Here is a 27,986-nt window from a genome sequence, read left to right on the forward strand (position 1 = left end):
TCCTTTGCAAAGTATTTATTTTCTTCAGGTGTGTTAACAGGTTTTATAACCCACCATGATATCTGGTTAGTTTTTAATTATTCAAACTCAAAAATGACTACAAAGGTGGCAGGAAAAAAATGTATATTTATACATAGAATTTCCCCAACTATAAACTTTTCAAGGCCATTTGAGAAAGCTGTAGAGCTGAGGCACAAAGTAATCCTTGTAATGTCCGTCGATGAAGCCTTTCCCACTGTTGTGCACAAACCAACAAGCGACGTCGGTCCCAAACACTCTGTCTGTCCGGTAGTCCTTCTGCAGGCCTCTGCAAGGAGAACGATAGGCGTGGTTAGGACACAGACTGGGGCGTGGCCAGCCTGTGTATCCAGAAAGAAGACACACTCTCCCTCTCTGTTTTCTGCCCCCTTCTAGCACCGTATCTGCACACCCCCGTGCCCCATCCCCATTCCCCAAGTCTTCCCCTAGTCATACAAAGCACCAGAGTCTGGGGCTTGGTTTAGAAAGACAGACAATAAGCACTGTGTCCTTAGAAATTCAAATAACCTGTCTAGAGATTGACCAATATGGACTTTTCCGAGAAGGTAAAGAGTGCAAATTAACTTTCCTTTTCTATTTTTTCCCTGCCGCCTTAGCGGAGGGGAGGCCCATGTATTCAGAGGCAGTCCTCTTTCTGGACATGGGGAAAGGGACAAGGGGGCAGTGGGAACTGGCTGGGGGCTGTGTCCTCAAGGTTGCCTAGGGCTGGTATAGTCTCCAAATTAGCACAGAGCAAGGAAGAAGCTGCCAGATTTAGCAGATAACAACGCAGGATGCCAGTTAAATTTGAATTTCAGATAAACACCACTCATGTTTCAGCAGAAGTTATGTCTCAAGTATCTGAAATTCACAATTTCCTGGGTGTCTTGTGTTTATCTGGTGAGGCTGGAAGAGGATCCAGCCATCGTGCTCTCTGGGGAGCTGAGGCTACTGCAGGGAGGCTGCGGGGCGGAAATGGAAAGAAGGTGGAAACGAAGCTCCAGCTCGCAGGTTCCCTGCAGGAAGAATCTGAGGTGCCTCTCACCTTGACTGCAGGGGTGACTGTTCTACTTAGGGGCGACGCCGGCTGTTCCTGAGACATTCATGTCTTTTGTTTTAAGGGTAAAGAAGTTACACGGTATATTGCCATTAATGAGCTTTAAAACATACATCTTTGCGCGTGGCCCACGGGTCGAGTTAGTTTCCGCTGTGCGTCACGAGGTGCTGGCAGTAGATGAAAATGGGGCCCAGCCTTCACCTTTGGTCATTAGCGTAGAGTAGATGTGTGTTTACCAACCTCAGATAACTTATTACTGTGATCAACTGTGCTCTGCGTTGCTTCTACGAAACATGCTTACTGACGCCCAGTGGTAACTCACTGATCTCTGGTAAACCCATACTAGTTGAGTAGTGTACTAAGAGCCCATTGTTTCAGTTCACAAATCTATTTCTGTGGTAATTTTATTTTACTGTTGTAATTCTATGGCTTAATTGTTGTAATTTTATGGTTTAATGAAGTTCATGGAAGCCAATGACATCCGTGTGCCAAAAGAGTCATTTCTCATCGAGCAAAGTTGGCTGCTTTGTAAAAACTCTAAAAAGGCCCTGAATTCTTTAATATGATACCAAATTAGGCCTGGGTGAGACAACTGTAAAAAACTGGGAAAAATGAAAAAGACGTATAAAAATTTTACACTCAGGATGCTTTACAGGTATCTATGTTTTCACTTCAAAATGAAACATATGGATCCGGTTTGTGTAAGAAAAGCTACACCAAGACGTATTCAGTAGATTCAAACACAAACATGCATTCAGTGGATAAATATTCAAAAAGAAAGCTCTAGGCTTACGTAAAAATCTACACATTCTTTCGCTAGCACTAAGGCGCATAGATATTTTTATGATTTCTTCCTCTGATCTGCTTTTTCAATTATCCAGCTTGTGGCCATATGGCTTCTAATGTACGAAGGTGAGAATAGTAGATTAATTAATCTTGGCATTTGATGGTACGTACTTATGTACCTGGTCATTTTTTGCATTTTGGATGAACTCTCTGCAGTGTCCTTACGCCAATGCCATGTATGTGTCTCTTCCTGGTGAATTGTTTAGTGTGACACAGGTAAAGCTTGAAATGACTTTTCTTGTTCTTCTATTTGGCTGTGTGAGTCCAATCCTAACAGGAGCCCTTTTTGTTCCTGTAGTATGCATCTGAGACATACCTGGTGACAATCAGCTTTTGTCCCTTCACTTCCATGTTTGCCTCTGGCTTCTCAGGGTCCTTTCCTGGTCGCTCATTGAAGATACGTATCTTTGGCTCATACATGAACTGGCCTATGAAACAAAGTCCAGACGTTTATTTACATGTAACTCAAAGGAAGACAGAAGGACAGCCTGGTCATGTGATCCAAGCTGCATTTTGGTCCCCCCATCTAGACTTTCTGGGGTAGGCAGATGTATTGAGAGGAAAAGGATGCAGATGGGGATGGGTTCTTCCTGAGGGCAAATCCATGCTGCTCACTCATATGTCATTTGACATATGAGTCTGATCGACTGGACCCTAAGTAAAATCGAACACCCTGATGGTGGGGGTAAAGGTCAGCGCCTGAGAGTACAGCTCAAATCTAGAAAACACGTTTGGTTTGTGATGCTATACAGTAGGCTTAAATGGCCACCGTTCTTCAAAAAGGAGGGAAGGCTGACCTGGACGCCCTGCTTGTTGTCACAGACTTCCTAAACCAGTTCACTTCCCTTCAGTGAGAAAAAAATCTTCAGCACAAAACTTACAATGTATCCATCCCTTCTCTTAATTTGCCCAGTATGTGATGAAATCCCAGCCCTGGGAAACTTTGTCTGGAGCAGCAAATAGTCCCAGCTACAGCATTACGAGTCGCCCTGCACTGCTGTGTTGGGTTGTAGGAATCATGTTTTTTATTCTCTGTGTATTATGATGTTTTGACATCCTAAAAACTCCGTCTGGCTGGGGAGAGACTGCGCCTCCCTGGGAAAGCCAATTCTGAAGGAGAGCAAAGGACTCAGCCGGGAGCATGGTGGGGATCTGCAAACGAACCAAGCCAGAGCCGGACCTCCTCTCCCTGGCCTGGGAGCCCCAGAAGGAATCATTCCAGGGCCAGGTGCCAGGCAAGGAACGACCACCCTGTAGCCCAATGCCCACTGAAATTATTAAGCTAGCCAACCCCAAACTATCCTGCTCTGTCCTGTCTTTGCCACAGAAACCCCAATAAAGGCTCTGGCCTGGGCCTACCTCTTGCTTCTGCTTCTGGTTCCTGACCCAAACCTGGCCTCCCCATGGCCCTGCATGGTGAGATGTGTCTCATGTTTCTATGGAAACCGTGAGCAACAGTAAATGTTACACTTTCTCAGTGACACTGACCTCTTCGTGTGCCACTCAGGCACCTTCATAAATTAAGACCAGGGCACAGAGTGTGGGTCCTCCCTGAACCCTTGAGTCCATACCTGTCACTTTCCCACATTCTAACCAAATGTTCTAACCTTGAGCCAAAGTTGCTCAAGACCTAGGATGGTCAGTCCCACACCTGCCAGATGGTCCACGGACACTTTACCTATCAACCCGTGTACATGAGGAGAAAACTTGTTTGTGGGGGGGATGTAGATCCCCAAAAAGTCGACATTGATTGGATGCTTCTTCCAAACGCGATGAAGTAAAACAGAGAAGGACATCTCTTTATCCAGGGCGATAGTCACAGTTTTCTCTTTCTTCACCGAGACAAGCACCCTGGTGGGAAGTCAAAAAGGAATTAACGATTCCAGAACACACTCGTTTTAGAATGTCATTCCTCTCCCACCCCTAATATGACTTCACTCTGCCCCGTACAATCCCCCCAGTTTTCTAAGAGCCTTACAACATTTTGGCCACAGAATGTTGATTTATCTCCCAGCGCTGAAATTCTGTCAATGTATATACATTTCCGTATCAACAATGAACAGATACTAATGGGAAGATATTACTCATAGGACAAAATCATAGTGTTTCTGAGCACTCTGACACACTGGGCTGGATTTCAGTTGATGGATTCATTCACATGTCCAACATGTACTTATTGAGTACTTACTGTATGCCAGGCGCCAGGCTAGCACTGAGACACACCGTGACCAAAACACATAGACTCTACTGCCAGGAGCAGGGCAGGAAGTAACAAAATTTTTTCTGAACCTTGACTTCTTCACATTTAAAATGATGATTTTGAATTTTATGTTTGTGTCACGCATGTCTGGATTTGTTGATGTAGTCACGTGTCAAGGATACACCTGAATTCGGATGTAACTGTACTTGCCTCTGGTTAAGGACGTGGGCCGTGTCGGACCAGGACAAGACGGATGTTCGAGAGCCCCTGCTCAGGGAGATGGTCTCGGTGCTGATTTCTATTTTCAGGCCCTCACGTTGGAAATAAAATCCCAGTTTCCCAAAATAGGTGCTTAGTTTTTCATTCTTGGGTTTCTTGGCACCCATGAGCTGTCCATTGACCAAAATCCCTGCAAGGAAAAAAAATGGTTTTTTCTTTCTTGTGCGCTCATTTTCTTTCTTTCTTTTTTTTTTTTTGCACATATGGGCACCATAATTCAAATTTATAAAACCTGACAGTATGGGAAAATTATTTTTTTATTTAGCTTCAGGATTTACATAACATTTTTTTCCTCTGTAATTCTCATTTTATAACTATTTTATTATGGTTTAAATTAATCATATCACAACAAGTTCTGCTAGTTCATACTCAGAGCATTTTATCTATAATAGTTCAAATAGTTAGGAATATATTTATTATTCATTTCTCACTATCAGAGTTTGAAAAGAGTAGTTTGAAATATATATATGAGATTTTATTAAGGTAGAAAAGAAAGAAATCCCAGGTAGTGACAGTGAAGAATGACCATGATCTAGTAGTCCAATTCTAATATAATATCTTTTTATTTTACCTAATTCTGGATCAGAAACAAGATTGAGGATTTTTCCAGGTTCTGAGTCAATATTGAAACAAATATTCTTTTGGCTTTTTGGTAGGTAGATGATGAAGTGTGGGTCATTTTCAACTGGAAAATATACAAAGAAAATGAAAACAAACAAAATCATAGAAAGGAAGGTTAATTTGAACAGTATTTTATTCCCGAACATCTTTAATTTCACAACAACAAATGTTTACTGTGCTCCTACTATATGCTAGGTACTGTTCTAGGCACCAGGGACCCAGTGGTCCAAGCGCTGTCCCTTCCTCATGGAGCTGCCATCAGAGTTCTAGGTTATCTTACAAATATAGTGTATACTCGTTTTGTAGCTATCACATATATTCTAGGCTAGAGAGAAAAAAATGAATAAGAAAGACATAAGGAATAAGAAACACAAGCATACACACTATATATATATAATATATACTACAAATGCACTACATATGTGTATATACAGTGACTGTGTGTATAGATAGGTAAAATACCTGTATTTTTAAGTAGTCATATACAGTGCATAAAAATAAAAAAGACATAATATTACCTTTTGGCATACAGATTAATATTGATCAATTCCAAGAGCAATGAAGGATCAAGCTATTCCCAAGAAAGTACTCCTTTGTTACTAGACACCGTTATTCCGGCTGATCTTTTTTGTTTGTTTGTTTACCCATTCAACAAATATTTGGTAAGAAAAAAACCCAAACTGTGCAAAACTCTGAATTAGGCAATGCTTGGTGTAGCTATAAATAAGTCATGGTCTTTACCTTCAAGAGAGAAACAATTTAATGAAGGAGTGACAAAGACTCTCCTGGGACTAACTCTACTCAGGCTTCCCTGAACTCTCCAAGTTTGACCTCAACTTTTGGACTTCCATGTTCCTCTCTGCATTGTCTAATTTTAGCAAAAATCCTACTAAGTAGGTTTAGCTAGAATCCCCCACCCTCCAAATCTGATCACCCTTGATATCTATTCAGGTTCCTCCTCCCCCCACCATCCTCAAGTAAGGTCTGATTACCTGGCCTGCCTTCAGCAAGAATCTTGTTAGGTTCGTTTAACCAGAACCCCCCCTTTCCACTGATGTTTCCTCTTAGTAATCTTCCATTTACTGACCCCAGCCTGGTTTTTGTCTGTAAATTCCCACTTTCCCATGGTGTGTTCAGAGTTGAGTCTAATCTCCCTCCTGCACTGCAATACCCCAATGCAGTGGTCCCTACACCTATCATGAATAAATTGTTCCTTACCGTGCTTTAACAAATGTCATGAATAATTTTTTCCTTTAACAGAATATCATTTTTTCTTTCATGAAGGCAGACACAACCACTAATGTGAGATGGACTAAAGTATATGATTGAAAAATGGCCCAAGCACACTACTCTGGGAATGAAGATGGAAGGATGATCAATTCCACCCAGGCAAGCGGAGAAAGGCTTTATAAAAGGGTTGGCTTTTGAACTAAGTCCTGAAGGTAGGAAAACACAGGTAGATAAAAGACACAGGAGAGAGATATTTTATTCTGAGTGGACAGAATGAGGAAAGGCATGGAGGGAGAGAAGTTGATGATTTGTTAAGAAAGTAACTCAAGATGACTAGAGGATGGGTTTTTGCGAAGTCTTAGATAAGACTAAGAATGTAGGTCGTAGGGAACCGTGGACCACCAGGCCACAGAACGGACCTTTATTCTGTTGGAGAGCTATTGAAGGTTTTGGAGAAAAATGTGATATGATTTGACCCTCATTTTAGGAAAATTACTGGTCGCAGTATGAATTAAGGATCAGAAAGTAGACATAGGAAGATCATTTAGCAGCTAAGGCAGCAGTAATTCAAGCAAGAAATGTTAAATGCAAAACCCAGCATGGTGGGTGAATGGGTTTGGCGAGAGAGGGGAAATTCAAGAGTCATCTGGTAGAATCCACAGTATCTGGTAACCGAGTGGAGAGGAGTCATTTAGCACTTCCAGGCTTCTAGCCTCAGAATTGAAGAAACTGAAGAGGAAGGTTTGACTTAAGACCTGCAGTGGTTGTGTTTTCCAGAATAAAATTGGAAGAGTGGGCTACCATCCAGTGAGAGGTCGCTATTTTCTAGATGCTATCACAAAGCTCTTTGCAAATATTAACTAATTCTCACCGCAGTCCTGCAGAGGACAGGTGACCTGCCCGAGGTCACATCACAGAGTTAATAAGTGGCAGAGTTATGACGCAAAGCCACGCCGTCTGATTACATGCCCATTCTCCCAACCATCCTGATATGCCCCTTCAAGTGTGTGTTTGGGAACTCGAAATGGAGGATAAACTCATCCAGAACTGGAACAAAATCTTGTACTTCTTTGCACCCCTCACACCACCGAGCTCATGCTCTGTAGTCAATAAATACTTGGTTAATTGATTTTGTGTAGGAGCTGGGCAGGAGAGGGCATCATTAAAACACGCAACAAAGGTTCCCAGCTCTTTGTTTTTTTAATCAAAAAAATCATTTTATTATGATAGCCTCTTCTTTCCTCTACACAAATAGGGTGTTTTGAGATAACTTGGCTTGAAGGAAATTGCTTTCATTAAAGATAATGATGGGTTTTGCCATTTTGATGAACCTAAATCCCATCCATCAGACCTTTTGGTGAGCAGCAGTGAATCAGTACTGCCGTAATGAGTTGATAGACGTCTACCAGAAACAAAGGATCATACTGAAGTTAGTCTGTGCAGCCTTCCATTCTGATCAGGTTGGAGGGAGATTGAGGACCTGGGGTTAATGGGTGTAAGACTAGCCAGCATTTACTGAGCTTCTCCTAGGAACCAGGAACCTACTTTAGAACCACCTTGCAGGTTATTATCATCCCCATTTTGAAGGTGGGCTGAGACCTATAGATGTTTCAGTGTCCAGGCCAAGGTCATGGGGGCAGAGTTTGACCCCAGAACTGTCTGACTCTCAAGACCTTGTCTTTTTGGTTGCCTCATACAGCAGAGACAAGAAACTCAGAGCAAGCACTGCATTCTTACTGAGAAGAACACTTCAAAATAAATTGGCTCGGGCTCTACATGTTTCTACGAAAAGTTTTATTTTGCAAAGGAACAGTTTAAGTGACTCATGAACTTGTCACTGCAATCAGGTCTTGCTCTCAGAAGCCGCTCGTTGGAAACACATAGTAAAAATGGCTGTTGTGCAAGCACAGCAACCTTGGACACATAGATTCCCTCCTCATGTGCCACTTTACGAGGCTGTCACTTCTGAGAGTCACGTGCAGAGCCCTTCACCAAAGCTCCATAGTTGGAGGTGATGTGGGAGGGGAGTGGAGGGACCTCTGTCTGAAGCATCACCACCAATGAAAGCGTGAAGAAGATCACTTTGGGCCTACAAATAACAATTTCAGAGCTAAGTCGTAGAGGTGAGATGTTTTAAAATATCTCTATCAAGATACTTATTAAAGATATTTAAAGATATCATAAATATCGACTCAAAAGTCCTTGCTGTGTTCTCTCTGTTATAATTCGATGTCGGGTGAGTGGTAGGTGTACAGTCCTGAGAAATCAGTTCTGAGGATTTCTGAATAGAAGAGTCTTACATTCCAAGCAGTCTAGAAAAGCAGCACATTTCTAAGAAGCTACACCAGAAGCTACTCTGATATTTAAACTGCAAACCACCTGAGTTAAGCTGGTACTTTGGAACTTCCAAGAGGGAGAGGGATGTGCTCCTTCTTTGAATGTTGAAATTTACTCCTAAGTAAAAGGCAGAAAAGGGGCACAAGCTTTCTACATGGGACCAGCCAATGGGTAGGCAGTGGAAATCCCTTTCACTGAAAGGCATAGTGCAGACCAGGAACAGAAGAGAAGATAGTTTCCTATTTCCCCCAGGCAGCTCCTCTCTCTGGTTGAGAAATAAGACCCTGCAGAGGTTGACAACCAGAAGGCAAAGAAAGAATCTGCACAAGGAAGCCAGCTGCAGCTGGCAGGACTCTCACGAGGAAATTCGTTTTCCTGGCTTTCACACGATTGCATCTGCTACCCATGCCTGCCACTGAAACCACTGGTAGAAAGATTTTTAAATGCTGAGCAAAACTAGGATTTTCAAATATGCTGTTGATTAAAATCAAGTAAGCAAATTAACAAACAACCCCACAAAATAATGTATGATAATGCAGTTATATAGGAAACAACATTCAAGTATTTTTGATTATAAAATTGATAATAACACTTATTTAGGGACTTTCCTGGTGGCCCAGTGGTTAAGACTCTGCGATTTCACTGGAGGGGGCACAGGTTTGATCCCTGGTCGGGGGAACTAAGATCCCACATACTGCACGGTGCGGCCAAAAACAAACAAACAAAACACCTATTTATTGAGTGACTATAACATGCCAGCTCTTTAAAGATGGTTACACATTTAATTGACAGCTATGTAAGTAGCTTACATCATGATACTTACGTACTTACAGCTACGTAAGTATCATGATGCCTCTTTTCAAAATGAAGGAAGTGAAGTGCAGAAATGTTAAGTAACTTAAGTTCAAATGAGTGTCATTAACAATCTCCAAAGAAGATGTCCTTTCCATTGATACCCATTGGCCCTCCCCAAACGAGAGGTGCATCTCTTCCATCCCAGAGGGTTTGCCTCGTACAGTTGGAAATGGGGTGCTATGGAATGCGTTGTCCCCCCCAAATTCATATGTTGAAGCTGTAACCACCAACATGATGGTGTTTAGAGGTGGGGCCTTGGGAGCTGATGAAGGTTAGACAAGGTCATGAGGGTGGGACCCTTATGATGGGATTTGCGCCCTTATAAAAGAGACACTGGAGAGCCTGCCCTCTCTCTCTCTCTCCAGTGCATACACAAAGGGGCCATGTGAACACGCAGGAAGACAGGTGCTGCCTACAAACGAAGAAAATGAAATGTACCTTGCTGGCACCTTGATCTTGGACTTCCCAGCCTCCAGAACTGTGAGAAATAAACTTCTGTTGCTTAAACCACCCCATCTATGGTATTTTGTTTTGGTGGCCCAAGCTGACTAATACACGGGGTCATCTTCTTTCCATGGAAGGCAACGATGCCTATAAAAGGCTCCCAGTTTTACCAGGATTTTTTAAACGTATACAAATGCTCCATGGCATTATGGTCCAATTGAGATCTGGGATGTAGAAGCATTGTGGAAGTTCCCTTACCTCTCATCACGTGTGGAGGAGGGGTTGTCTCAAGCACTGGAGCGCCAACCGCAGGCATTGGGACCATTTGTGTCGGTGAAGGGTTCACCCAAGGTGGGAATGAATTTGGAGCAACTCTGTTGCCATAATACAGGGTACCTGCATAGAAAAAAACTATATCCATTAGCTTCCGGGTTTACTTTTCCATGGACATTGCTTACAATATCAAGAATCTGTTTTATGCAGACAGACCCCCAGAGGTTCTCAGCTACGGTTTTCTCCCATTATTTTTATTCCTGAGTTCTCTATCTTCCAGCTCCTTCTGTCATCATGCTGTGAGGGCCTGCTGTAGGCTTCTCTGCAGAGTCTGGGTCCCGGGCTAGGGTCAGTAGTAGGAGGAACCAGCCCTCAGAGGTTGGGGAAGGACCTTGTGCCTTCACCATAAACTGGGGAGATGAGGTCCAGCCAGACTCTGGACGGCATCTTCTTGGATCTATTCCTATCTACTCACCAAACGACAATCAGAAAGCAACAAGGATTTACTGTATAACATGATATTCAATATCTTGTAATAACCTATAATGGAAAATAATCTGAAAATACATATATATATATAAAATGGAATCATTTTGCCATACACCTGAAACTAACACCATATTGTAAATCAACTATACTTCAATAAAAAAGAAAACAAAACAAAACAATCTGAACGATTTAGTTTCCCAACCAACCAATATCCCCTACTGGTTGCAAAAAATTCATTTGGCTTTCTGATATGCAGTCAGCTCCTTGTCTCTGAGAAAAAATGCCAGTTCACCTAGGCATTTTATCCAGGGAATATAAAATCACCTATAAATGCCAGGTCATCTAGCGTGAGTTTCTCCCTGCATAAATTTAGCTGTGAGGCTCCAGGCTATTGTAACTGGAAGTCAGAAGTAAGAGTTTCTTGAAGCCTAGACCACTGTCATAAAGTTGGCATCTCACTTGAACAGAATTAAAAATGCAGGGGGCTTCCCTGGTGGCGCAGTGGTTGAGAATCTGCCTGCTAATGCAGGAGACACGGGTTCGAGCCCTGGTCTGGGAAGATCCCACATGCCACGGAGCAGCTGGGCCCGTGAGCCACAGCTGCTGAGCCTGCGCGTCTGGAGCCTGTGCCCCGCAACGGGAGGGGCCGCGATAGTGAAAGGCCCGCGCACCGCGATGAAGAGCGGTCCCCGCACCGCGATGAAGAGTGGCCCCCACTTGCCGCAACTAGAGAAAGCCCTCGCACGAACCGAAGACCCAGCACAGCCAAAAATAAAGAAATAAATAAATAAATAAAAATTAAAAAAAAAAAATGCAGAAAATGATCCCTCCGGTGAATGCTGGTCATTCTCAAGATTGTTATAACAGGACCAGTCCCTAAGAAAGGGAGGAAGGAAGACAGTCCCTAAGAAAGGGAGGAAGGAAGAAGATGAGTAAACCAAGCTCTTCTAAATGTGGGCACACATGCCCTTGGGTGTACCTTGGGACATTCCACAAGACACAGAGATCATGGATAGCTTTTATGGCAATTTTGAGCTTCTTAGCTTCCATATATATTTTTCCCAAGAAAACCCCTTTCTCCTAGTTTAGAAATGGAAGGCACACCTTTTTCCTGCCTACCTCACCAAAAACCTCCCGGGAACTAAGTGTCCATTTGAAAATCGGTGTAGTGCCCCAAAATGGAATAACTCCAATGTCTAGGAAACAAATCTATTTGTAAGTCAGACAGTTTTCAATTCTTTGCTTTCAACAGGATTGGAGTAGGGCCTGACCTGTCATCTGATAGACCATTAAAAATACTTTTTGGAGTACTAGATTCTATATGAGTTTTGTATATGACTGCAAAGAAGTTCAGATAAGTGAGTGCCACTGCTATAACCAAGTTCTTTCCATTCCTGTTTACTTTTATGTATGTCAACAAGGCTTATCAGGACTTAGGCTTATAAAAAAATATTGGGTTGGCCAAAAAGTTCATTTGGGTTTTTCCGTAACGTCTTATGAAAAATTTCTCCACCAGGTAGGCAGACTCACCTGAACAGCAAGAATGGTCTTGTGGAGGGGAGTCTGCCAGCATGCGTTCATCCCCGGCGTCATTCTCTATCACCATGGATGTGAGGGGGGTCACTATATGGTGATCCAGAGACATCTGCAGGATTGTTTTTGTAATTTTCCTTTTCACAGCAGCTGTAGGAGCCAGGCTCCTGTACTCAGGAAACAGAGACATTGGACAGCATCACTAGATTTAACTCCACCACTTCTGGGTCCAACTGGGACCCTGGGGACTACGAGGTAAAACAGAATTAACTGGCTTCATGGAGCTTAGTATTTTGTCTATCCATGCAGTCCTAAGGAATTTTTAAACAGATTATTATTATTTTTTAACTGAAGTATAGTTGATTTACAGTGTTCTGTGTGTTAATTACTGCTGTACAGCAAAGTGACTCAGTTATACATATATATACATTCTTTTTCATATTCTTTTCCATGATGGTTTATCCCAGGATACTGAATATAGTTCCCTGTGCTCTACAGTAGGACCTTGTTGTTCAGCAGATGTAATAGCTCACATCTGCTCACCCCAACCTCCTACTCCACCCCTCCCCCGACCCCCTCCCCCTTGGAAACAACAAGTCTACACAAGTTATTTTTGAGAGCAGTTTTAGGTTCACAGCAAAACTGAGCAGAAAGTAGAGCTTTTCCGTATACTCCCTGCCCCTTCCCCACCCGACAACCTCCCCCATTATCGACATCTCCCACTAGAAGTGGTACATCTGTTACAATCGATACACCTACATCTACACATCACCATCACCCAGGGTTCACTTTTGTGCTGTACATGCTATGGGTCTGGACAAATGTATAATGGCAGGTATCCATCATTATAGCGTCATACAGAGTAGTTTCACTGCCCTGAGAAATGCCCTGTGCTCTGCCTGTTCATCCTTTCCACCCACTGCTCAATGGCAAACACTGATCCACTTTACAGGGATTCTTTCTTAAAAATCAATATTTAACGTCTGCAGCAATTTGCTATATACCTTTACATGCACCCAGTTGCCTCTGTAAAGATGCAGGAACAGTTCCCACTCACTCTAAAGCCACAGCTTACAATCTTGTGTCTGTTTTATAATCTTACTGACATTAAGGATTTTCTCTCTGAGCACAGTTATACAGCCGTATTTCATTTTTCCCAGCCCCGTGCACACCACCCTGCTCCCTCTTCCTCAGAATCTGATTGAATAGGTGGAGGCGGGCTGGGGAACAGTAATTTTCTTATCCAAACACCCCCCTGTAATTCTGATACACATGATCAAAGAACCATACATTACTCTAGAAATATAGTTTTTATATTGGAGCATTTAAATACCAGTCAGCTGAGAAGCCAGAGATGAAATAGGTACCTATAGGAAGCCCTTCCTTATGTGATATCAGAATTGCATAATCGTAAATTTCTCTTTGGACAATAATCTATTTTCAGGAGTAAATGCAAATGAATTCCTGATACCCATAGCAATGAGATGGATGAATCTCATGGGCATCACATTGAGTGAAAGAAGCCAGAAACAAAAAATACAGTTTGTATCATTATATGAAATTTCATCATAGACAAAACTAATTGATAGTGACAGATGTCAAAATAGTGATTTCTACTCGAGGTGGGAGGTGGGTGTTGAGTGGAAAAGAGAATGAAGGAGACTTCAGAAATGGAAGAACTGTTCCGTGTCTGGATTGGGTGCAGATTACGTGGGTGATGTGCATAAAAATTCATTAAACCGTACATTTAAAATGAATGCACTTCACATGCTTTATTGTATGCATGTTACATGTCAAGAAAAAAGACAAAAAGAGTGAACCCAGCTTGAGTTAAAACTGCCTGAAACCAGTGGAAATGAGTACTCCAAACCCTGTAATAATTTGCTGCCTTTCTTGGTTCCAAACCCTTTTTTTTTTTGTCTATTATGTCAAGTATCCAAGGCAAGTCTTTTGCGTTTGCAAATCCCTGTGGTGTACGGTCTTCTTACCGTTCAGCCAGAAGTTGGTTGATGGTCAGATAGGCCCACAGTTTCTTGGTGAAATCAGGATCTGCATGCTTGTCTTTGGATAGAAAATCCTCCAAGCCATCCATCTCGGCCAGGGTTTCCAAGACTAACTCTGCATTAGCCTGGACAATGGAAGGTTCAGTTGAAAGACACCAGTGGGGCAGAATTGTAGTTAATCAATTCACATTTTCCAAAGGATCTACTGTGAGTGAATCAGGGTAGCAGGCAACTTGAAGGGGAATGCAAAATAATCCAAAAGAATACACAAGAGGAAGTAAGTGCCAACCTCTAGAGTTTGGGATGAAAAAGGTAAGGATTTACACAATAGTTGGGAAGATGGTACAGATATTCTCAGGCCTTCCCTTTCACTTTTTGCTTTTATCTTACCCACATGATTCTTGGAATTCAGAGTATCAGCCTGTTAATATGCAAGATGTCTCTTGTATACTAAGGGGACAACTAGTATTTTTAGAATAAGCAGATAAGTAGAAGTACCGAAGTTGCAGTGATAATACTCTGTAACTGCTCCAATTTATCAGGGTCAACTTTTCCTGCCACCACGATCTCTGAGCCTCCAAAATAGTTATGGAAACTGTTTTGAGTGACATCTGTTACTGGTGTTTGGGGATAGTTGAACTGAACATTCCGGAGCAAGGGAGTCGAGACCTGGTTGTAGAATTTCTACAATTCATAGAAAAAAACAGAGAAATCATTATTTTCATATCACTTTATAGATCTAAAGCATTTTTCTCTGAGATTCTTCAAGTGCTTAGCAGACATCGCTCAATTTATTCTCCCAGGAGCTCTGTGGAAAGCTATGGAAAATTCTCATAGTTATTCAATGAACTGAAACAGAGACAATCAGGACTTTGTTAAGAATATTACTCTTGATTTAAGAGTTCAGCATATTTTCTTTCTGTTATGACGAGAATGAAAAGCTCAGGGACTCTCATAATAAGTCAGATGGGTGGATATCCCCAAATTAGAACCTGTCTCTTACCTGTCCCCAGGTTTGAATATGGTGCCTGCTACTGATAGATGGTACCTGGTACTGACAGAGGGTGGAGTAAAGTATATTCTTCTTCTCCTTCATTTTTTCTTGTCCATTTAGTCAAAATAAACAAGTAATTGATATCCTTTATATTTAAGGAAATGTACAGGCTATAGTTTGATTTGTGTTGCATTATAGAAAGTTGATTTCCAAGATGCCAATGTCCTTTAAAGGGAGAACAGTGCCCATGGCGATTAGGAGGACTGACGGCTTAGCGGGACTGGAGAGACACAGGAAGCCGTGATGGTGTCTCCCAAGACCTGTTCAGGGAGTAGGGAACTTGGTATCCATCACCTTACCGCCTCTCATCTCACTGTTACTGCAGGTGTACAAGTGGGGGTGGGGTGCATGAGAAAGGAATAGAACACTTTCCCCGATTCTTGTGACCTAATATAGCTGACATAATGACAATTTTTACTTAAATTCAGCCATATTCTTTTGGGCATCAGATATTGCTAGTTGAATGATTTCAAGTGAAGAAAAAAAAAAAAGAACAGAAAAAAAAGTTACCTTGAGCTGGGCAGAAGTGTCCTGGTTTCCATAAATCCTTTGCGCGATCCCACGGTTTTCGTTGGAGAGTCTCTTCAAAAAATCATAGTCAACATCAAATCCTATCCCCAAACTGAACAAGGAGATGTTTTCTCGTATGTTCTGCTTCACGTTTTTCTGAATTTTTGACAATTTCAATTCCCCTAAAGATGATGACAGGAAGGAAAGGAGTGAGGAGGCAATGCTATCAAGATTTGGGAAAACCCATGGAGGGCAGTTTAGCAAAATTTGTCCAAATTCAAAAGGCGCCTATGCTTTGACTCAGTCACTCAACTTCTAGGAATTTTCCCTAGAGATGCCCTCATACATGTTGAAATGAAGGACGGGCAGTGGTATATAGCAACGTTATTGGGAATAGCAACACATTAGAAACAACTTAAATGTACACCGATAAAGGAGATGGGTTAAATTATGGTATATTCAAACTGTGAAATACTATGCAGTTATAAAAAAGAACACGGCAACTCTTTATGTGTTTATACTGAATGATCTCAAAGGCACATTTTTAAAGGGGAGAAAAACAAGGTGAAGGTCAGTGTATGCAGGATGCATTTGTATACATGTATATATGTGTGTGTGTATGTATTTTCATATATTTGTGTGTACATGTATATACAGTATACAGATACACACAGAATATCTCTGGAAAGATACACAAGAAACTGGTAACCAGTGACTGTCTCCCGGGACAGGAAATGGATGGTTGAGGGTCAGGAGTAAGAAACTGACAATTTTTTAAGCTTATTTCCTTTTTTTCCTTAGGATTTTATTCTAAAATTGAATTTTAAAAGTCATCTGATCCAAGCACTGAATCTATGACAAATACACAACGACTGCCATTCTGCCTCTCCCTCCCTCTTTCTAGAACTCTGGTACATTGTCAGGATTGCACCACTGGTCCTCCTTCCACTGAGCTGTGTCAGGCACAGTTAGGTACAACCTTGTCTACAAGACGGACTGCAGCGCAATCTAGCATTCACTCTCACTGATGCTTGTCCGTGTAAAGATGCAAATGAAGCAAATGAAAATAACAGCATATGTAATAGAAGCAGGGAGATGGCGAGCCATTGTGTGGATAAGAAAACACACAGGATGCATCAGAGAGAAGTAATCTGCCCAGGTGCAGTGAGTACATGGGGGAAATTTGGAGAACAGTGGGAGAACAGGTCACTGCAGACTCAGAGGATACATCCTCAACCCACACACTCCACACACCACCTCACACACCTTACGCTTAGGAAATAAACACACTACACTAGTATGTATCAGCAATCCTCATAGCATATGACTCAAATTCGAATGCAAGTTTTCCCACATTGTGGAGGGGAAACTGAGGCATTCAAGAGCATCCTGCCCCCAAACGTCTGGGGACTGCTTTAAGTGGAGTGAATGCTTCAGGGTCAAAAGAATCCTTCTTTTAGGAAGCATGGCTTTAAAATGGTTTAGACACTCAGGCAAATGCCATTTGAGTTCCCATTTTTTTTTTTTTTTAATATTTATTTATTTATTTTTGGCTGTGTTGGGTCCTCGTTTCTGCACGAGGGCTTTCTCTAGTTGCGGCAAGCGGGGGCCACTCTTCATCGCGGTGTGCGGGCCTCTCACTATCGCGGCCTCTCGTTGCGGAGCACAGGCTACAGGCACGCAGGCTCAGTAGTTGTGGCTCACGGGCCCAGTCGCTCCGCAGCATGTGGGATCTTCCCAGACCAGGGCTCGAGCCCGTGTCCCCTGCATTGGCAGGCGGATTCTCAACCACTGCGCCACCAGGGAAGCCCCTGAGTTCCCATTTTGAGCAAATCACGTTCCCAAGCAACGAGAGTAAAAATATTTATCACTAAAAATGTAAATGATACTCGCCTACTGTCGGATCGCCGTCAGACACCAAAATGATCAGCGAGACCGCGTTGGGGTCCAACAGTCCCAAGTTATTGGCTTGATTCAAAATAAAGATGGCCCGCAGGAGTGCTTCGTTGATATTTGTCCCTGTGAAAGCCATAGAATGTGCTGTTCTGTTACATACTCTTACTTTCCACAGAAACAATCACGTCTTGGGTTCAGGTTCATCTGTCTGGTGATGACTCATGTATAGTTTATTCAGTACCCAAATCATTTGATTGCTTTCCAAATTTTGACCAGGCTGGTCCAGATCCCCCAGTGGAATAAAATATTCACTTTGTAGTAAATGGTTCCCTTAGAGATGAATTAACCCTTTCAAAGCAACAGTCATTTTGTTAACCACCAAACTGAAGTCACCTAATTCAGCCTTGCTGACATACTTGGACACTGTTCTGTAAACAATTATGTGTTATGACATGTGATTTTTTTCTCTTTTTTTAATTGAAGTTTAGTTGATTTACAATGTTGTGCTAATTTCTGCTTTACAGCAAAGTGATTCAGTTATACATATATATACATTCCTTTTTTATATTCTTTTCCATGATGGTTTATCTCAGGATATTGAATATAGTTCCCTGTGCTATACAGTAGGACCTTGTTGTTTATCCATCCTGTATATAATAGTTTGCATCTGCTAATCCCAAACTCCTCATCCATCCCTCCCCCACGTCCCTGTCGCCCTTGGTAACCACAAGCCTGTTCTCTATGTCTGTGAGTCTGTTTCTGTTTCATAGATAAGTTCATTTGTGTCATATCTTAGTGATATCATATGGTATTTGTCTTTCTCTTGCTATGCGAGTCATAAGAAGGCTAGTATCACTTACTGACACCCTTTTCTGAGGATGGAATGGTTAAAAATGTGTGTGGGATGGGGTATGGATTATGCTTTCACCACGACCATAGTATTCATTGTTTAATAATAAATGTATTATTTAAAGCAGACCACTGCAGACTGGGCAAAGACCACTGGGGTAGGGAATCGTATTTCTTAAGTGAACCAAGATTTGAATCCTATGGAAGTTTCTCACTGGGCTGTGGGCTAAACCTACTCACCTCCACTGGGCTGGATTTTGTGAATGTAATTCTTGGCATCTGCAATCTGTGTTTTAGTAGCTGGGACTAAATCGTTTCTCCAGGTTCGAACATTGTGGTTGAAATCAACCATGGAGAAATGGTCTTCAGCGCGTAGATCATCCAATATGGTCTTCATCGCTTCCACTGTCTGTTTTGAGAGAGAATAGAGAAGGGTCTTAATACATAAGCTCTAAGCCTAAGATGAAATGAGGAAGACCAATAATTCATCCTAGTCATCTTTCAAGTACTGGCTCAAGCTATAATTTTTCCAGAAAACCATATAAATCCACTTGAGTCAACACAGATCTACCTCTCCTGTATTCTGAACATGTATTGTCTGTATTTTGATACTTAAACTTTTACTGTCTTATTTTGTCATGCATGACCAGTCTCACTAGCTTGACTTTAAGTTGAGGATTATGAGCTTCAGGTGTCCCCTCTGTGGTGCCTGAAAATCAAATGTATTTCTCAAGTGCATCTACGCAGCCTTCTCATCCACTACCACGTAATTACTGCTTCCCATCTCCTTCCCCTTCAAACCACCAACACCCGCCTCTCCTGTCTCAGCTGATGACCTGGATTCCTACTTCACTGAGAAATGGAGGCAATCAGAAGAAAATTTCCACAACTCCCACCGCTATAAAATCCCACCTGCCAGTACGTGTACCCATAAACTTTTCCTTCCCGCCTGGTAATGTAGAAGAACCAGTAGTTGTATTTCCGCCTAATGCAAATCCATCCACCTGTGACCTAGATTGCATTCTCTCTCGTCTACTGAAGGACATGGCTCTAGCAACTGCTCTTTGCCTCTCCTGCATCTTGAATTTCCCTCTGTTGGTACCTTTCAATAAACAGAGTAACATGCTATCACTTCTCATTCCTTTAAAAACCTCATAATGTACCCACTTGCCCCATTTCTCAACTTCCCTTTGCAATAAAATTCCTTGAAGGAACTGTCTAAACATACTGTCTCCAAATCTTCTTTTCCTATTCTTTCTGAAACACATTCCATTCAGGTTTTCCCCATCATCCCTCCACTGAAACGTCGCTCGTCAAGGTTGTTGTGAAATCCGGTGGACTATTCTCACCTCATCAGACTCAATCTGGGCAGCGTTTGGACCAACTGGTCACATCTCTCTCCTAATATAACTTCCTCGTCTTCTTCCAGAGCCTTGGACACTCTTGGTTTTCTTCTTCTTTCATTCGCTACTTTTTCTTAGTCTTCTTTGCTGGTTCCTCGTCTTCTCCTCAGATAATTCTAATTACTGGAATAGTGTAAGTTTGACTCTTGGTTTTCTTCTCTTATCTACACTTACTCCTTGATGTTTTCACCTGGTCTCATGGCGGTGAATACCTTCTACATACTCGTGGCTCCTAAGTGTCTATCTCAATATCTCACCTCTGAGCACCAGATCTGTAGAGCCAACAGCCTGCTTAACGTGTTCACTTGGGTGTGTAATAGTCATCTCAGACTTCGGTGATGAACTAAGTGCCTGACACATAGTGGGTGCTTAATAAATACTTGTTAAATGAGGGAAGGAAGGAAGGAAGGGAGGGAGGGAGGGGTGAAAAAACTCTTGTATTAGAGCAGTGGTTCTCAACTGAGGGTAATTTTCTCCCCAGGGGATATTTGACAATGTCTGAAGACATTTTCGATTGTCATGACTGGGAGGGTGGGTGCCACTGGCATCTAGTGGATAGAGGCCAGGGATGCTGCTAAACATCTTACAACATATAGCGTGGTCCCCACAGCAAAGGATCAGCCAGCCCAAACTGTCAAAAACGCCACTGTGGAGACCCGGGTACCGGGGTAGAAGCACAGCGGGCAGGGCCATGTCTTTTCCGTCTTTTGGATCCTAGAACAGTAGTGAACACTTGGGTGGTCAGAAATGGTTGTTGAATGAATGAATGGTTAGTTGGTGGTTCAAATTGGTTGACTGGATGGATTGATGAATCAAATAAGAAATTTCCTTGTTTGTTTAGAATTGCATCTATACCATTAACCCTGAATAAGCCTATGTTGAACTCTGAACTGGAAGACGTGAGACAGGATGGCCACCCTCAAGGAATTACAGCATAATTAGAAAATATATGCATATAGTGATGTCAAAGTTATTCATGAACAATGGCAAGGTATTAAAGGGTTATATGCAGAACAACCAAAAGAATATGAAGCAGAAGAGTGAGCAGAGAAGAGGTTACACTGAGATGAAAGTTTTCAAAAAGGTGAGTTTTGAATAAATCTCTGCTGTTCAGAAGCCACCCAGTCTGTGTGACTTCGTTAGCAGCCTGAGCTGAGACAAGCCCTGGGGGGAAGGGGCCTCGAACAATTGCATCATCAGGAGAGGATGAGAAAAGGTAGGGAGCCCCGGGTACCATTGCCCACCATGGGTACTTACCTGTTTCATTTTTATTCCCCACATTGAGCCACTAACGTCGATGACAAAGAGGATGTTTTTTGGAATTGGGTCCATGTTCTCAGGAGCAAAGAAGTGGACAAAATATCCATTAAACACCTGGAAACCAGAACACATCTGTGAGCCAAACCATTACCAATGTTCGGAATGTAGGAAGACGAGGGTCAGGGGACTGAGAGAGGAGAAGGGTGGTCACAGGGAGCAGGAGAGGACAGAGGCTTGGTGTCCACCTGCTTCTCCTTTCTCCTTCCTGCTCCCACTCTGTCCTTCCCTGCGAAGGTCTGAGCCTTCTCAGCAGTTCACCTCCTAGGGTCTTTCCCTCCACTCCTGCCACCCCACCCAGTCTTCATCGAGAGCCTCCGTCCCAGGCACCCTGCTAACCGAAGGTGGATCAGGAAGAGTCCCTGCTCTCCTGAGGCTCGCGGGCGATGAAGGACCCAGACAAATAAAGAGGCAATTTGCAGCACAGGGTGTTAAGTCCGTGATCAGGAAAAATAAAAGGCTCCGAGAACACCCCCAGTGGCGGTGCATCTAAGTCAGACAGGGGAGTCTTCCCCAGGGAAAGGGCAACTACGCTGGACTTGAACGTGGGTTCGTGAGTTTGCAGTTAGGCTGCCAGCGTCGGGGTTGGACTGAGCTGGGGGGTGGGGGCCAGGCCGGGGAAGAGACTTCCAGACAGGGTAGCCCTTGGCACACTTAGGGCTCTATAAGTGGTTCAGCACGATGAATTCAAGGAGTTAGGGCAGAGAACCCACTGGGCAGACCATGAATGACCTTGATGTGCACCCCGGGGAGTCTGGGTTGTTCTAGAAGTTAATGGGAGGAGCTGGATTCCTGATCCCCGCCTCTGTCTTCTCTTGTAGGTGCTAAAGACTGGCTCACCTCATTCTCTTTCCACTGCCCTTTGGTTGCTTCCCCCAGGACATTACAGTGTCCAGCTCTCAGGTGTGTAGCTGTGGACACTTCCCAACCCGCCCCCCCATCCCTGGAGAGAAGCACTTGGCTCAAGTGCTTCTCTCATCCCAAGAGAGAGGCTCTTGGCTACTAAGGCCTCATTACTTTAGCACAGGGAAATATGCACACACATCTAAGACATGACAAAAGAGGAAAGGGAAATGCTCAAGAAATCTCACAAGGAACATAATCTCTGTGCTTTCTTTGATCATCTCATTGCAAAGGGCCTTGGAAGGTTATAGAAAATTCCCATTTTGTGATTTCCTATGGTTCTTCATTCGAGGTCTAGACGTACCTTCCTGGTACAAAGGCATGAGACCCAATGACCTTTATTCAGTTATCTTGACATAAAATGCTCAGCAACACTTAGAGAAATATGCTTTTAGTCCCTTGTCTGCAGCCTTGACACTCGCCTGGGCAGCTGGGAACTAACCAGAGGCTGGCAAGGTTTATTCCGGGGGGGGATGAGGGGGGATTATTCAACAAAAAACAGTTCTTAGGCTTTGGCGGGGCCAGTCTCCCAGAGTCTGTTTTCACCCACCTGAAGCTCACCGACTTTCTCCTCTCTGTTCACATCGTACATCACCACGAGCTCACCATCGACCGCAGTCTCAGAGCAGTTGGAGCATTTTCTTTGCTGTGCTACCGTGGGCTTGAAGGTGACGTGTGCCTGGAAAGAACAGTAGTGTCACAGCCCGGTCTCGGCCCCCCTCCCTCTCCAGGTGAGGAGTTGACAGCTGCACCTTCTCGTGCACACAGGTGGAGGTCCAGGGCCATTCTGCATCCGGGCAGCATCGGTGGTCTCGTTGTTGATGGAAGGGATGGTGCCAAAGCATGTGAGGGGGCATCCAACAGCCTGCGGTGCTGTTGGCCTGGTTTCAGTCCTTCATAAGAGATTCAAAGAATTCCTCCCTTTCCCCCCAAGGAAGAAACAGCCACCAGCTCTAGAAAGAGTTGGTGAAAGGTTCTTAGAGGACTTCGATCCCTCCAAAGGTGGTTACTATTGGCCATTAAGGCAGAGAGAATTAGGCTGAGTATTTCTTGCTGTGATTAATGAAAATCCACTGTGTATTATGTGAAAACTGTCTTTTTTTGGCTGCGCCGCGCGGCATGCAGGATCTTAGTTCCCCAACCAGGGATCGAACCCGCGCCCCCTGCAGTGGAAGCGTAGAGTCTTAACCACTGGACCAGTGGTTTTGAAGTCCCTGTGAAAACTGTCTTTTAGCTACTGGTCAAGTGAAATTACCTGGGGGAAATGGGACAGGACCTCCAAAAGGGACAGACTCTGGTCAAAATGCAATGAAACAATCGGTAATATTATTCTGTATATCCTGTGGGAGACCCTAGACTTTGCTCAGGGATCACTGTTCCTTCACATACTTCCCTCAGCTCAGCACCTGATGGCTTTTCTATCCCCCAGAGCAGAGGAGGAGAGCAGAACCCAGGAGCCAGTGGCCTCTTAGACTCTGTAACATCAACGCTTGCGGTACCTTCTGGTGTCCTTTAGATACGACGGGAACTCCATCAAAATGCCCATCAAATGTGTCCAGAACATGAAGAAATCTCATTCCCTGAGGTTCAATAATCCACACATCTACCTAGAGGTGGGAAAGAAATTACTCAAAGCATTAAAATATCTTTAAAGATTGAGCAAGAAGCACACTTACTAAGTCCTCTGCTGCTCTTCTCATCCTCAGGATTTCCCAAAGATGACCCAGCATGGCTCCACCATCACTTCTGCAAGTTCTTTAAATTCTGTGTGACACAATGCATCTCACCATGTAGGCTGAAGACCTTTTGGGCAACCTAGTATTCCCCTTCTATTGCTTCATTTCTCTGGGATTTAATTCCCTTTCGTCTACTCTATTCCATTCCATTCTTATTTATTTTTTTTTTAACTTATTTATTTATTTATTTATTTATTTATGGCTGTGTTTGGTCTTCGTTTCTGTGTGAGGGCTTTCTCTAGTTGCGGCAAGTTTGGGGGCCACTCTTCATCGTGGTGCGCGGGCCTCTCATTATCGCGGCCTCTCTTGTTGCAGAGCACAGGCTCCAGACGCGCAGGCTCAGTAATTGTGGCTCACGGGCCTAGCTGCTCCGCGGCATGTGGGATCCTCCCAGACCAGGGCTCGAACCCGTGTGCCCTGCACCGGCAGGCAGATTCTCAACCACTGCGCCACCAGGGAAGCCCTCTTATTTATTTTTTAAAAAATATTTATTTATTTGGCTGCACCAGGTCTTAGTTGCGGCATGCGGGATCTTTTAGTTGTGGCATGTGGGATCTAGTTTCCTGACCAGGGATCGAACCCGGGCCCCCTGCATTGGGAGCGCAGAGTCTTAACCGTTGGACCACCAGGGGGATCCCCATTCTATTCTTATTTAGAAACAAGAATGGAATGAGAATTTTACCATGATCCATTCATTCATCCCCTTGAATCTTCTACATCAATGGGCAAATTACAACCTGTCTGCTTCACCTTCCTATGCGTCAAATGCAGAGCAGGTTGAACTGTGCACTTCCCTGGGTTTCTTCCAGTTCTGCTCTGCCTCTTACACAAGTGTTCACGTGATGTCAATAAGAATCGAGCCAAGAAAAGAGCAGCTCAGTTCTCAAGGCAAGAGGTGAAGATTACAGCAGAGGAGAGTTCAAATCGGTAGCCAATGCCCTGCCACAGGCATTGCTCTCGAGGTGAAGAGAGCTGGGGTGCAATGTGGGGAACGTGGAGCAGATGAAGACGACTACCTCAACCTTCACTGACTCCTATTATTTGCCACCTACTTCCATAAGCTCATCTCACTTGTAACCAAGGAATCTAAGAACGTTGTAGTACCCTTTTCACAGGTGAGAATATTGAGGCTCAGGATAACTTGTCCCATGTTGGAAGGTCAGTGTAGTGGGTTAAATGGAGCCCCCCCCCCAAAGACATGTCTACATCAAATCCCTGGAAGCTGTGACTACTACCTGATTTGGAAAAAGGGTCTTTGCAGATGCAATAAAGGATCTTGAGATGAGATCATCCTGTACTACCCAATGGGCCCTAAAGCCAACGACAAGTGTTCTTATAAGAGCAAGGCAGAGGGAGACTCGAGACACTCAGAAGAGGTCACACCCTGGTGATGTGACCAGGGGGGCAGAGATTAGAGCGATGTGGCCACAAGTCAAGGAATGCCAGCAGCTTCCAGATACCAGGAGAAGCAAGGACAGAGTCTCCCTGGCAGCCTTTAGGCGCGTAGCCCTGCCAACACGTTGATTTCAGACTTCCGTCCTCCAGAACTGTGTGAGAAGACGTTTCTGTTGCTCTCAGCCACCCAGTGTGTGGTCATTTGTTACAGCAGGCCACAGGAAGCTGACACAGCTAATAAGGAGATGAGCTGGCACTGAAATCCGCAAGGAAGTGGCCTGCTTGACTCTAAACCCAGAATCCTTTCTGCACGCCACCCTGACCGGCAGTGCCGAGTGGCATGGAACACCACAAGGAGTGGGGACAGGCAGAAAGCACAGATGAGGGACAGAGCCGTAGGAGGATGGGCTCACCTCCAGGTGCTTGGCCAGTCGTCCCGGCTGCAGGTGGAGCCTGTGCTCGTAGGACCCCAGCTTCCTCCACTTCACTTCCTGGTAATGAAGTTCAAACTGCACCTTTGCTCCGGGGGCGATGTTCACTTCGGTTTTGAAGTTCTCCATATCAAGGGCTCTGCTCCTAAAGGTGCGAACCCCCCACGTGTGTCATCACAGGCAGAAGCTACGCAGAGGGCAGCCGGGCTTCCCTGAGCTAGCAACCTGCTCAATGTTCGGAAGAATGAACGGTAGGTACAGTAGAGGTAACTGCAACTTCTAGATAAATTTCATTCCACCAGCCTGGAATTTTCTTCTCCTCTCCTACCTGATCTTTTTCTTCCAGAGCTTCTTACAGATTTGAGTGTCATCTGCAAAGGGCTACTAGTTATTGATCACCTATTATGTGCCAGGAACTGGACACACATATCATTGCTATTATAGCAGCTCTGCAAGCTGGATCCCAAAACCCTCAGTTATCAAATGATGACAGATGAGGCTCACAAAGGGTAAGTAAACGCTCCAGACCACACGGTGAGTCAATTGTATGGTAGGAACTCAAACCCAAGTTTAGATGATTCCAAAGACAGCACGCCTTTCCTCTACTGCTTTTGAGACTCGTTCTAGAGATTCTTTATATTTTGAAAGTCTTCAGAAAGAAGACATCTTTTATTTCATCAGATTGAATGTGTATTTCCAGCACTAATGCCTTATTTAGTCCCATACCCACCAAGTCCAATGTGATCATTAATCTTGAGGTGTTTATGGTTTTAAAGAGAAAACAGCAGGATTGTCAAATGAAGGAGATTTGAGCATTAGGAGAAACAATGGGTGATTTAAAAATAAAATTAAACAGCTAAATAAGCAAGGTGAGACCATGCATAATCGGATCGTTTGGGATCAGGGAAGTACCATGAAGAAGTGAGCTTGGGATACAGGGCAGCTGAAGAAAAAGACGAGCACGGCCGGGTACAGAGCTTAGGAGTAGAGCGTGGGGTGAGAGGCCTGATGTATCTGGGTGGGGGGGGGGCAGGCTACAATGCGAGCTCCGTGTTCTCTGCTGTATCTGCAGTACCTGGAGGAGTTTCTGCTGTAAAGAAATATTTGTGGAATTAAGAAATAATAAATGGATGGATGATGTGGTCAAAGTGATGGGTAAAGACGGCAAAATGATACTTAAAGCACTTATTAACCTGGATGCATGCTGGAGATGTTCCCCTGGCTTGGAATTTCTCCTGTCCTTTCTCCTGGCTGAATTCTATTAATCTCTTTGGGCTCAGCTCAAACATCGAGTCTTCTGTGATGATCTTCTGGACCCCCGGGCAGAACTGTTCACTTGGTACTTGGAACTCCCATAGGGCTTTGTACCATCTCTACATTAGTGCATTATACCATTCTATATTACCCCATTATATATTATATATATTACACGTACCTATATAATATATATACTGTAGTCACCTATATGGTATATATGTTATAGTCACCTATATATTATATATATTAGTCGCCTGTTATATATATTACAGTCATCTGTTACATATATTATAGTCACCTGTATGTTATATGTATTATAGTCACCTAAATATTATACATATTACAGTCACCCGTATGATATATATATTATAGTCACCTATATGCTACATATGTTATGGTCACCTAAATGTTATAGTCACCTATACACTGTCGGTTCCGTGGCCATCTCCTCCACTGGCCTGACGGTGTTTGTTGCAGCGCTGCTGTCACCTTTGACAGAGCTGGGTACAGTGTTAACATTCAGTGCATTTTTTTGAGTGAATGGACATATGAATGAAATGAAAAGAACTTCAACTAAGGGGAAATCTGGGCGTATGGAGGAGGAGGAGGAGGAGATGAAGAAAAAAAGATGGCAGGATCTGAGAGCAGCTTAGATACACAGTGTGGGATCAGTGAACGTTCCTCTGACATTTCTGGTGGGAGAGGCTGCCTCTTTGAGGGTGGCGTGGCATTTCCAGTGTCTTATTTCAGACCATAAGGGGAAAAAAATAAACAGAATCTAAACTAAGTAGCTGGTGCTGAAAAAGGTGCCACCCCATAAAAATAGGCCAAGGAAATCATTAAGACAAATTCCAAACCTTTCTTTCTGTGCATGTGGTCAGTGCTGTAACAAGATCACCAATATTTCTGTAGTTTCTCTCTGTACTCTGCTGGGAATCAGTGTTTAGTGACAGGACAGCCATCTACATGCAAGGCAAGCTATGTAAGGCTAACACGTGTGAGATCATCCAAAACTCATGTGTTGCAGGAGGCCTTAGGGAAACAGGAATG

At 43.6% G+C, this 27,986-nt stretch overlaps 1 protein-coding gene across 1 annotated transcript in view; it reads right to left on the reverse strand.

Moving 5' to 3' along the window:
- The window catches only part of ITIH2 (inter-alpha-trypsin inhibitor heavy chain 2), a 38,974-nt gene continuing 10,988 nt past the window's right edge, over window positions 1-27,986 (reverse strand). The window contains exons 6-21 of the mRNA XM_007167431.2: window positions 25,662-25,824; window positions 23,617-23,724; window positions 22,668-22,796; window positions 21,155-21,271; window positions 18,735-18,903; window positions 17,643-17,768; window positions 15,750-15,931; window positions 14,684-14,869; window positions 14,171-14,310; window positions 12,180-12,349; window positions 10,146-10,283; window positions 4,972-5,085; window positions 4,332-4,530; window positions 3,600-3,772; window positions 2,238-2,349; window positions 1-307 (exon numbers count right to left, since the gene is read on the reverse strand). Of these exons, the coding sequence (XP_007167493.1) occupies window positions 160-307; window positions 2,238-2,349; window positions 3,600-3,772; window positions 4,332-4,530; window positions 4,972-5,085; window positions 10,146-10,283; window positions 12,180-12,349; window positions 14,171-14,310; window positions 14,684-14,869; window positions 15,750-15,931; window positions 17,643-17,768; window positions 18,735-18,903; window positions 21,155-21,271; window positions 22,668-22,796; window positions 23,617-23,724; window positions 25,662-25,824 (2,374 nt within the window). The 3' untranslated portion in view covers window positions 1-159. The remainder of the gene's footprint in view (window positions 308-2,237; window positions 2,350-3,599; window positions 3,773-4,331; window positions 4,531-4,971; window positions 5,086-10,145; window positions 10,284-12,179; window positions 12,350-14,170; window positions 14,311-14,683; window positions 14,870-15,749; window positions 15,932-17,642; window positions 17,769-18,734; window positions 18,904-21,154; window positions 21,272-22,667; window positions 22,797-23,616; window positions 23,725-25,661; window positions 25,825-27,986) is intronic.

Source organism: Balaenoptera acutorostrata, chromosome 3 (assembly GCF_949987535.1).
Source record: "Balaenoptera acutorostrata chromosome 3, mBalAcu1.1, whole genome shotgun sequence".
Lineage (NCBI taxonomy): Eukaryota > Metazoa > Chordata > Mammalia > Artiodactyla > Balaenopteridae > Balaenoptera > Balaenoptera acutorostrata.